This window comes from Merops nubicus, unplaced genomic scaffold (genome assembly GCF_000691845.1).
Source record: "Merops nubicus isolate BGI_N331 unplaced genomic scaffold, ASM69184v1 scaffold1502, whole genome shotgun sequence".
Lineage (NCBI taxonomy): Eukaryota > Metazoa > Chordata > Aves > Coraciiformes > Meropidae > Merops > Merops nubicus.
The window spans coordinates 231,492-243,729 of NW_008594061.1; the positions used below are offsets into that span (position 1 = coordinate 231,492).

At 42.3% G+C, this 12,238-nt stretch overlaps 1 protein-coding gene across 1 annotated transcript in view; it reads right to left on the reverse strand.

Moving 5' to 3' along the window:
• The window catches only part of LPHN3 (latrophilin 3), a gene marked incomplete at its 5' end in the record, with an annotated part of 170,479 nt that overhangs the window by 71,681 nt on the left and 86,560 nt on the right, over positions 1-12,238 (reverse strand). The window contains one exon of the mRNA XM_008935601.1: positions 11,243-11,281. Within this exon, the coding sequence (XP_008933849.1) occupies positions 11,243-11,281 (39 nt within the window). The remainder of the gene's footprint in view (positions 1-11,242; positions 11,282-12,238) is intronic.

A 12,238-nucleotide genomic window follows, 5' to 3' on the forward strand; every position in this document is an offset into this window, starting at 1 on the left:
CCCACACAGCTTTGGATCTGGGTTCTGACGCAGAAGCTTCAGAAAGATTTCCAAGGACTTTAGGTCAGGTCCTTAGCATGTATCTGAACAAAGCTGGTAGACTGTCTTCATCTGAGATGAATTTAGTCCATAGCTTTTCCCAGAGGGTCACTCCTCTCACCTGTCTCAGTGCATTAATCAAGTGTTCCCCACATTATATTTCTGAGTGCAGCACTTCATTATGGCTGAGTGCTGTGGGTTGAAGCCAAGGAGATGAGGTGCTAATGAAATGTTTGCATTTTGGACAAGAGCTGAGGTAGGTGTTTAAATGAAACAAAACAGCTGTTAAAGTAACGGCGTCTCTTGAGACAGAGATGCCAACTGGGAAAAGCTGTGCAATGAGTGGGAACAGTGGGAAGGCAGGCACATGGGACAGGGACCAGCCTGCATCTTTGCATTTAAGCTAAGCTGTCATGGCTTAGGTAGTTTTGGCACCTGCTCCAATGACTGTGGTCTAATGAAGCTCCAGCATAGAAGAAACAGCACTGCCAAGCTCTGAGGAAAGCCTCTCAATGACAAGCAGTAGGAGCGTTAGCCCTGATGGAGGACCTATGAAATGAAGGAGGTATGAGATACGTGTGCTTGGGAGTTGATGGTGTGGTAGGTTTTACTTGAGATCCCTCGTGATGCTGATAAAGTGGGGACATTTAGAGAGAGCTAGGGAAGTTCTGACCTAGTTTCATTCCACCTCACTTCAAGAATTTAATGTGCAGCCATGTCAAGAGCTCAGGCACTCTGTAGTTTCTTTCCTCACTGAAAGCAGAAGGAACTGAAGGAAGTATTAACCCCTTTTATGTGCCCGAAGTCACTTGAGATTAATCTGATCCTTGAAGAACCCAACACCTATTAAAGGATACTGCATGTCTGCCTCACTGAAGACCCTGTCCTTACTTCCCAAGCTAGAGGACTTCCTCTGCTGTGGTTTTCTTCTCTTCCCCTGCCTGATCCCTTTTCTAAATGTGGCTGAAAAATTTCCAAAGCATCCTTGTGAGCCTCATGCAAAATAAAAATGTGGGGCTTGGATCCCAAACATACAGCAACATCACCCACAGCATAGCATCGAACAAATGCTGTGGTTACTAGGGGTAATTAATAGACAGCATCAGCACACATATGTCATCAAGGGAAAGCTTTCACAAGGCATAGCTTGCTTGTTAGTAGCCTAAGATCAAACAAGGGAAGAAGGGCATGGCAGAAGGGATCCAAGAAGGAAGACTTTTCAGCTGCCTTTCTATCTCTATACTTGAAACATGTAGGTGTAGCTGTGTGTTGCTTGTGATGCTAGGGTACCAATACACGCAAATCCAAAAACCCTACGTATAAGCCCATAAAGTGCAACCATGCTGAGTGAGAGAACATTAGGCCCAGAAGACCTTTAATGTCTCCAGGAACGGCTACAATTGGACACCAAGAGAAGAGCAAGATCATGCCAAGCATAGAATACAAATCCCATGGTGGTGATCCCTTTCATTAAGCAGATATATAGCACCACAGAGTGTACATTGTAAGTAAATTTTAATAAATTGCAGAGGGAGATTTTTTTCCCAAATAAGGGCATATACTCATCATTTCTTGATTTGGTCCTGAGGTTACAAAACAGACACAAAATGTAAACTTTCCTTCTCAGACACTTAGAAATCGGTATTAAAAGATGTATTGTCAAAAAGCAACTAATTAGGAGCCTTACAGTAATTATACATTACTAAAAGGCCAGTTGTATATATCGCATTGATTCCCTTTGTGACAGCTGCTTCATTCTGTAAAACTGATTTTTGCTTGTTCACTTATTTTTATCTTCTCCCTCTCTAGAAATGTCTGCTGAGAACGTCTGGCTATGTGACACACAGTTTAAACCTAGGAGGGAAGTTTATATCCGCTGATACCACATCCATTTATTTCTCTCTCACCATAGCAACATCCAAGACACTGCTTTTTGACAAAAGCAGATTCTGTAATGTAAAACCTGTTTCTAATTGAGAGTCAACACTGGAAATTGCTAAGAGATGTTAGATGTACTCATGTCATTGCCGAAGTTGGGACTGGACTGCATTGTGCTCTGGTGCTGAAGCACAGCAACCCTAGCCTTAGAAAACCAGCAGCTCTCCCAGTGTTAGGACCTCTCTGAACCTTTATTGTGCTTGTTGCTGAGCAGCTGATGGAAGAACAAAAACACTAACAAATTTAGGACTGGAGAAAATACTGCTTCACAGCAAGTGGATATGAGCAGGCCCTAAAGGGCATATTGGTCAAATCCTTCTGCTGAGCAATTTTCAGATGGGTAGTTTGACTTTCCTTACAAAGGAGCACCTCCTTAAGAGGAGACTGGAAACACTGTATACGTTATTTTGCGTAGAACCTACCTACATCAAGGTCTTACCTACTACAGCTGCTTTGGGAAAATGAGGACAATGGCACAGGGCATTAAAGCATCACTTTTGCAATGACATCTCTAATTAAAATATCTGCATTTTATAATCTTTAAAGCCTTGTCTCATACTGCTAACACTTGTCGTCTTTGATCTCACAGGAATATTTTATGCGATGCACTTTCAAAAATTAGGATAGAAGGAACTGCAGCAACAAGGGTGTGCTCTGCATCAGTGGGCTAAAATCATAGCTGGTGCATGCAATAAGCAGTATCTGTACAGCTACCCCTGTACCAAAGGCATTTTCTAGCAAAGCCTCATCAAAAAAGGTCTGCTCACCCTTTCTGAGAACCACAGTGTTGAGACTGTAGAGTGCAATCACACAGAGACAGCCTTGGGCTCTGCTTATGTTCTGAGGTTCTGGTCCTGCCTGAGATCTCCAGGTACTGCTCCAAAAGAAGTGCATCAGCGTTTTTATTTGAAGCATGCAAAAACATCACTACTCCACTTTTTAATAGAAGTTAGAGGTTTTATGGCAAATCAGTGGAGGAAAAGAACACAAAAAACCCTTTCAGGTCCACAGTGCACAGCGAAAATGAAAAAGCTACCACAGAGCAGATGCACTCAAACGTGGATGTGGTCCAATGATCACAGTATTATGCTCTTTTTTCCTTTTTCACTCCTGGAAAAGTGGTGGTACTTTTAAAAACTTACCTTCTTCCTTGCTCAAAAGCAGCTGATTTTGCTCTGTATTCATATGAAACACCCAGTGCTAAACCAAAACTTTTTCTTAAGCTACCAACATTGTCAAGCCTCCAAGCTAATTGCGTTAAAGGCACAATCAATGCCATTGAAGGCAAGTTCTGCTGGAAGTTGTGCAATTCTTGGCTCTGGCCAGAAAAACCAACAGTACAAGAGAAACTCCCATTAACTCTCAAAGTACCTGGTGCAGCCAGAATGGGCTCTTCGGAGAAGAGGATCTGCGTGAAAGCATGGATCTTGGCATGCAAGGAGCCGCTTTTTGCAAACTTACTGCCCTGAAAAAGACCAGCTCAGGAAATGATGTGTCTTTTTAGAGTGGCAAGTGAACAGCACCCTGATTCCGCTGACTATACAGGGGTCACCAGTCAAACTGGAACAGTTTCCACTTTGCAGGACTTCAGGTCAAAAACAGATGCATATGTAATTTCTTCAGCTTCCTAAACAAGGGAAATATAACTTTGGCTAAATGATGGCATTAAATCCTACTTCTTAGCTGAGAAGTGCCTTCAATTCTGCCTAACAAAGCTCTTCACCCTCAGAAGGTTTTTCACCTTGTCATTTATTCTTTTAATTCCAAATTGAAATCTGTGTTTGGTCGAACCATAACTAACCACACTGGAGACAATTTCTTACAGAGAAGCCCAGCTACTGTCTAAGGCTTTTTACAAAGCAGTAAGGCCATCACAAAACAGGTATAATATTCAATGAAATGGACAAGGACCTGTTTAGATAGAAATTAGCTCAATTGCAACAAGTCCTTAAAAATTAATAAATCCTTAGAATATCTACTGCCTTCAAAACTAGGCCAGAAGCAGCTGCCTACATCTAGTACTAGTATGGTGTTTGTCAACCGATGGTATCAGTTTTGGTGAACTAAGCCCAAACCTACTGTTCATAGCAAAGGTAAGAGGAGATCTTCCTCCTGCCTTGCACAGGAATTTCTAAAATTGCTCTACAGATTCAGAGAAAAAGCTCTCAAGACATGGCATGCAATCTTCCCTTTTCAACTCTACAGCAAACGTTTATGCCGTGGCTACAGGAACTGTGCTGACTCAGAAATGGCCTGAATTTCAGCAGTGCTGAAAACTCACTGTGGTGAGAAGAAAGGCACTGACCTTTATTAAAATTAGGCCATCTACAAAATGCTTAACTATTGAATTAATGGTCTTGCACTAGGCATGCAAGGTTTGCAATCTTGGCCTTGAACTGCTAATAATCTCCTAATGGGAGCACAAAAAAAATGGGAGATCTGAGAAATAGAACAAGGTTACAAATGACAGGTTATGGTTTTGCTTTGCTTAGTATATGAGGAAGAATATTTTAAGGTCAGAAGGCATCTGTAGGACTGAAATAAAAGGAACTGATTGGGAAGAAGGAAATAACTTACGATCTGTTTCATCTAATGAGATCTTCCCCGCAGAATAAGCAGAGAACTGCATTTATGAATCACCTGTATTTGCTGCCCTACTGTTCAGGATTTGAGGCTACACAAGCAGCCACTGGAATAATTACACTGGGGGAGTGAGCAAAGCTGCAGCAACAAAGGAAAATGGCTTGCAAACAAAAAAATGCCTCTTTTGACAGAATACCACAGCCTCTAAGGGAACTCCTGAGGAGTCTGTTAGAGTCATCCTTTCCCCCAATGGTCTAAATCAAAGGGACATCTCCCACTGACCTCTATGGCAATTTCTACTGAGACTTCTTACCAGTACCACCAGATTCCATGACTGATTCAGCCTAAAGCAGAGAGTAAGCACATGGGAATGCAGAAAATGCTAGATTTTCTTCTTAGTTTTGCTATGTTACATGTGGGTATATAACCAGAGGTGTAGCTAGAGAAAGTTTGTAGTTACAGAAATATGCAGTCCCCTCCCTTCTCAATATTTATGGGAAGAATTTTGGAGTCTGGTGACAAACCCAAGGCTGCTCCTTTGATCCTTCTCTCCCCTAACAATGGACTCACTGCAGCAGAAACACACAGGGTGGGGATTTCTAGTTTTGCTCTTGCTGACACAAATCAAGTGCAGGTTTCTCAAGCTGTGAAGTATATTAAGTTCACAGAGTTTTAACAAAAGGCTACCAAATCACAGAACCCCGCTGCAAGTCACACTTCTTTCAGATGTCCTTTTAATGATATTAAATGAAACTTTGGGCACTTTGATGCTGATGGGCAAACATCTCGGTCTCTTGAAAAAGCTGCTAAAAGTCCTCCCCGTGGCTATAGTTAATATACGACATTGTATGCACACTGCTAGCCAATTTATTCCAGCCACTTTAACAGTGACACCTTGCCTGACAGCCTGCGCAGAGCAGCATCAGGAGTCGAGCAATGTGCAAATCATTAGAGGACTCGGAAAGTTGTTTGACACACATTGCAGAGCTCTTTGTCATACAGCCAATTAAGTGACCAAACAAGGAACTCGAAAATCCTCATTAATTTGCCCCTTTCTATATAAATGGAGGTTAGAGTCTTTCTTGTCACAAGCACAACATGAACACAAGTAAATGCAGCATAATTTAATTTAGTCTCCCTCTCAGAGCTACAAGTTTCTTTCGTTTAGTCATCATGGAAGTTGGGGCCAGTCATGCAAGCAAGAGAGAAGTGGGACAAACAGAATTAATCCACTTTAAATAGTACTGGCTAAGTCCCAGATGCAACTTTTATCTGCTGAGAGCTACTAGGTTAGAAAAGGAAAAAAAAAAAAAAAGTCTCTTGTACTCAGCTCTAAACTTAATGCCTTGAATCCTCTGAGGAAAGCCTTTAATTTTTTGCTTAGTATAGCAGTTCGAACAGCCCACATTACAAGCATGAAGCATTCAGAAATCTTCCAGGAGAACCAGAGGGACAACGCTGACTGCAACCACCCTCCACTGCCTGCTACCTAAAACCTGCCAGTAGCTCAGCACCGACTTCACTGGTGTCTCTGATGACACCTTCACTCAGAAGCTCTTGTGATCTTCACAGAGCAGATGGCACTTCCATGATCTTTGCCATTTGCTGTACAGACAAGACCAGAATTACACAACAGGGCAAGCTGGTTTACAGGACACCCTGCAGAATGGCAGGAACCAGAGCAGTAAACACCATTAGGTCAGGAAAATGCTCCAAAGCAATGCTCTGCTGCCTCCTTCCACCCTTCCTACAAAGCTGCCTCTCAGGCTATCTACTATATTCAACAGCTCTGAAGCAGTAAAGACTGGCTTAAGAACAAAGAATGGGAATTCTGTGAAGATTTTGTCTTCTGAGATCTGCGTCCCAAACGTAGCATGAAATTTCACATGGGAAGAGGCTGGTGGCTGGCACCACAGTGAAGTTCATTGGCATTGTGATGCCCCAGAGCCCCAGACCACAAGTCCAAATGAAGCAAGGACCTGAGCTCAGGCTTCACAATCAGGTGCATGTATGTGATAAAAAGATTGCCCAGATGTGGTTTACACTTTTATTAAAGCTCCTATTTCCAGCTACTAAATCTTACAGCAAAATCCTCTTTTCTTTTCCTCCCTTGTTTATGTTTTCCTTGTTAACCTGGTCGCATTTATTGCAATACCTGAGTAATCAGACTTTTTTTTTTCCTTTTTTTTCTAAATTTACTCCCCCACCTCCATTCCCAGAGACCGGGGGATTTGTACCCATGGCATTTCAAGTTGGGGAGTTGAGAAACAGTGAGCACATGCCTCTTGCTGGAGGGCATGAAAGAAATCTGTGGCACCGAACCCAGCTTCACAGCCTCCAAAAGAGAAATGTTTTGTGTTTTCTACATCTCCAGTACTTCAGCTTCAGGAGAAACGCCTTTAGAAAATGAACAAATGTCACACACCAGCCACCAAACCAAACTATGCTAATCAAATGCGTCACCCACTGTGACTCATTCTCCCACATGATGACTTCTCTATTCCTTTCCCAAAATAGAGCGCAAGAACAGTGCACTGCAGAAAGGTAGGCATGAGAGATGTAGATTTCTGCTCTCCAAAAAGCCACGTATCAGATCCAACCTCTCCTTAACTAAAGTAGCACCCTTCCAAGGCCATTCATAGAATCATCATGGAATCACTTCAATTGGAAAAGACCTCTAAGATCATTGAGTCTAAACTTTAAGCCTACTCTACCAAATCAAGCTCTAAGCCATATTTCCAAGCACCAAGCACCATATCTACATGGGTTTTAAACACATCTAGGGATGGTGACTCAACCAACTCCCTGGGCAGCATGTTCCAGTGCCTGACAACCCTTTCAGTGATTCTTCCTAGTATTCAGTCTAAAACTCCACTGAAGCAGTTTGAGGTCATTCCCTCTTTTTCTATCACTAATTACCTGTGAGAAGAGATCAGCACCTACCTCTCTACAATGTCCTTTCAGGAAGTCATAGTGAGAAATAAGGTCCCCCTTCAGTCTCCTCTTCTTGAGACTAAACAGCCCCAGTTCCCTCAGCCGCTCCTTGTAAGACTTGTTCTCTAGGCCCTTCACCAGCTTTCTTGCTCTTCTTTGGACCTGCTCCAGCACCTTGATGTCTTTCCTGTATTGAGGTGTCCAAAACTGAACACAGTACTCATGATGTGGCCTCACAAATGCTGAATACATAGGGACAATCATCTCCTTGGTCCTGCTTGCCACACTATTTCTAACACAAGCCAGGATGCCATTGGCCTTTTTGGCCACCTGGGCACACTGCTGGCTCATATTCAGCCACTCGTCGACTGGCACCCCCAGGTCCCTTTCCAAGCAGCTTTCCAGGCACTCTTCCCCAAGCCTAAACTGACCCCTGGAGTTGTTGGCCCAAGCGCAGACCCAAACACTTGGTCTTGTTGAAGCTCATACAACTGACCACAGCCCATCGTTCCAGTCTGTCCAAGTCTCTCTGTAGCGCCTTCCTACCCTCAAGCAGATCAAAACTCCCACCCAACTAGAAGTCTTGTGTGAACTTAGCGAGGGTGCACTGTCTCCTCACCAAGATCATTGATGAAGATGTTGAACAGAAGTGGTCCCAATACTGAGCTGTGAGGAACCCCACTTGTGACCAGTCACCAGCTGGATTCAACTCCATTCACCCCCAGTCTCTGGGACAGCCCTCCAGCCACTGTTTACCCAGCACAACATACACCCATCCAAGCCACGAGCAGCTGTTTTTTTCCATGAGAATGCTGTGGGAAACAGTGTCAAAGGCCTTACAGAAGTCCAGGTAGACAATATCCACAGCCTTTCCCTCACCAACCAGGTGGGCCATCTTGTCATAAAATGAGATCAGCTTCGTCAATCAGGACCTGTTTCTTTCATCTTGTTCATTCACTCTGTCCATCTTGTTCAGCTCAGTCTAAGTTGACTCTTAGATTCATGAACATGTGGAAGCTTCTTAAATATTACTATGACTGAAAAATCTCCCAACAATTGTCTGGTCATTATTATTTGTATGTATTCATCATGTCACCTGTCGAGTTGGTTCTTGTTGGATTTTTCAGATAAAAAAGATCATTTACCACACTTGCAGGTATAGAAGCAGTATTTTTAACCTCTGTCTCCAATAAATAAAATTCCCAAGCCTTTAGATCAACAAATATTGTGACACTGCACAAATTAAATCAGTATTTGTTTATAATTATAAAGTTACCCAGAGAAATGAGATGATAATCTGAAACAGCATTCACAGTCTCATGTTTGAATAACTTGTAAAACTTCCAGATATGGTTTACATATTCATTTATCCTAATTTATTTTGAGCTCAAGAGGACTTTACACCCCAATTGCTAAAGGGGCTCTGTCAGGGCTATTTAAATTTGTCAGCCCAGAGAAAACAGTAAGATTGATTTTAGCAGTTATTATCTTCTCAAGTCACTCTCCTCCTCCCCAAAATCCACCTCTTCTCAGTTGCACTTCTGATATCTACAGCTGCTGGACAACTCTTATAAATTTTGTATTGCACTTTCCTTTGTGTAAGAAGCACAGGACTGAAGGTACACTTCCAGGCATGTGAGCCAAAGTCAGCCATGGATGCTTTTCACAATGGGATCAGCACAACAAGATCATGTCACCAAGGTTGAAAACTCTATTTTCCCTACCAGTATTCGCATATTTCCCAGTGACTTCCCTTCTTCTGTTGACATCACCAAGTCCAGGATTTCACCATTTAGGATTTGTTGACAAATCTCTGCTAAATTGCCTTAGACAGCCCAGACTTTCCACCGCCTGCTGAAGGATAAGCAGCCTGCAACAGGAATATCTGCAGACACACTTAATTGCTATTAAAGACAAACTCGCCCTCACAAGATTTTTTTTGTGACATCAGCTGCATAATTTTCCAGATGGAAACATACTATATGAAAATACTTCCAGATACATTACTTTACCTCCATATAATACAAAGCAGAGCTGGAAAAGTTCAGTTAGGTCACCTAATTCATCTTCAAACAGGACTGCCTTCTTCAATATATTTACCATCTTTGTCCATATTTATACTAAACAACTTAGGCAATGAGCTTTCATCAGTCTTCGTCTACTGAAGAGGTAGATGCATGATTGATGTTTAAACAAAGAAGAAGCCTTTTCAAGTGAAAGGGAAGAAGTCCTTGGAATTAAGGGTAAGGTGAAGCTTGTGCAGGCTTTCTTCTATCAATGCCAAGCTTTCTGTAGAGTGTATTAAACTCCCTATTTACTACTGTTTGAAAGAAGACAAAAAGACCACAAACATGCATCGACCCTTCGAGTGCACCCATGCAGCTACTGGAAAGGACAACTATGGGTCAGGTAGTACCCAAGATCCTCAGCAGGATTGTGTCATCCATTGTCAAACCAGCCACACCATGTTTCCAGTGGCACCAGCAAACAGGATTGCTAGCTTGGGAGTAGGCATTACACTGTAAACTTTACTAAATTCCTTTAAATGCTACTTACTTCCTAAGAGAAGTCATTCCAGATAAGGGATTTGTAACTAACTCATCTTTACACAATGCATATGGAAGGGAAAAGTTGACTTTCTCTCACGACTATATTCAAAGGGAAGACAGATAGCCTACCAGCAAAGAGAGGTACTATTTCACTTTTAATGTCCTAGAAATCTAAAGCATCTAATCCCACATGCTAAATAAAGTACGTGCTCACAAAATGAAGTCAATATCAACTGTAGGAAGTTGAATTTTCCAGTAAAATTCAAGTGTAAACAGTCCCCTCCAGAAACACTGAGTTCATTTTTACACCTCTGCACGTTACACAGACACATATAAATAAAGATCAACAACCCGTAAGCACAACATAAATGTTCATAAGCGCAAGACAGAAATTAGAAGGTAAAACATTCACATTCCTTAAAGCAGCATTAACTCACCCATAGTATACAAACAGGTTTATATAAAAGTCACTGGAGCAAATGCTATAAGGCAAGGTGACAGGATAAATAACATAACCCGAGGCCTCACTCTTGAAAACTCTACAAGCAGATCTTACCAAAATGCCAAGGCTTGGCTTTGTTCATCTGAAACACAGTGTAAGCTTGCAAAAGTTGGGCCACAGCTCAGTGAACTTTATGGGATGTTACATTCCTAATCCTATATTTAGTTTGCAGCACAGTCCTCCTTCCTACATCCCTCTGTGAGGACAGTCTGCACTTCATTACGATCCTACCTCCTCCCTCATGCCAAGTGTTGCCATTTCAAATTGTTTCTAAATTGGCAAGTGTAAGAGGGGAAGAAAGAAACCTAAGGCAATGCAGGAAGCAATTCCATGAGTAGCATGCTGTAAGCAAAACCCAGCTGGTCTGGAGACACCTCCGTAAGCAGGAGTTTGGCATTCTTTACTTGCATTCATCCATCCTCTCCTGCTTATTCCGATGGCCAGATGAGTCTTGTCAGACCTCTCTTGTGGTTTTTCCCACTTTCTGGTTCAGAGATTTTGCCCCAAATTTTTGTCAGGTCTGAGAGCAACTGGGCAGGTGGGAAGAGTCAAAGAATGAAATTATTATCCTGTAACCTTAACCTTAGAACTTGCTGCCACAAAGGTGGTAATAATCAGATTATTCACAGAGACAAGACCCACTTCACAGTCATTCAGTCAAACAACTGGACACTCGTATTAAAAACACAAGAAATACCTGGACATAGGCCCTGCAAGAGCGCTCCCTTTTCTGAAGCTGAGTCCATAAAGACAGCAGATTAAAGACAGAATAGAAAAAAAAAGTTAGTGACAGAACAAGGGAAAAAAAAAACTGAAGAAAATGCCTATGAAAAAACAAAAACAAAAACAAAAACAAAACTAAATTCTCTCTTACACAGGTCCTGAAAACCAACTAAACCAAAGGAAGACTGTGAGTTAGGCAGCAATGGAAGGTGGGAAGAACTGGCTCCAGAAATATGGGTTAGTCCTTTTTTCAGTGAAGTAAAGCAAAGGTTGGCAACTTTGCAAGAGCAGCTGTTACATGGTAGGAGACACTGAAGTCAAGTAAAGATGCTCAAGAGATTATGTTTTCCTTGCAGCTTGGAGATCATACATGACATTTCTGCATCAAACAAGGCTGGAAAGGATGAGGCTGATGGTTGTTTACATGAGGAGTGTAGGCTCTCCAGGCAGACATTTGCTGATGGCACAGGGAGATATAACCAAGCTTTGGAGAGCAGGACCGATATGGACCCATTCTGATTCACCTGCTCATATCTCTGGCTCAAGGCAAAACCTGTAGTGCTTCAACTTCACTGCTGTGAACTTGCTTAAAGCCAGCTCAGACACATGTAGAGTGTGATAACACATTGCACCGAAGGAGAGAGCATTGCCAAGGGCTCCTGATAGCGTAAAGGACCACTGAAGAGGACGTACAAATGAAACAGGAATCTAGTGCAACATTTCCAGTTGAGGCCATTCTCTCCCCTTTGGGTTAAACTGCTTCTCCAGGAATGCATTTTCTAGTCCTCTCATACCAAGTTCTGCTTTCCTTTGCAATTCCTGGACCTAAATGGTTTTATATGCTGAACAGCCTTTCCACCAAGCTTTTCCACCTTTTCCACAGAAACCACATTTAGGACTCTACTATGCACTTGCATGCCACCAGCCTGATAACTGCACTGTAGCATGCCATGAAACTCAAACAGGCACT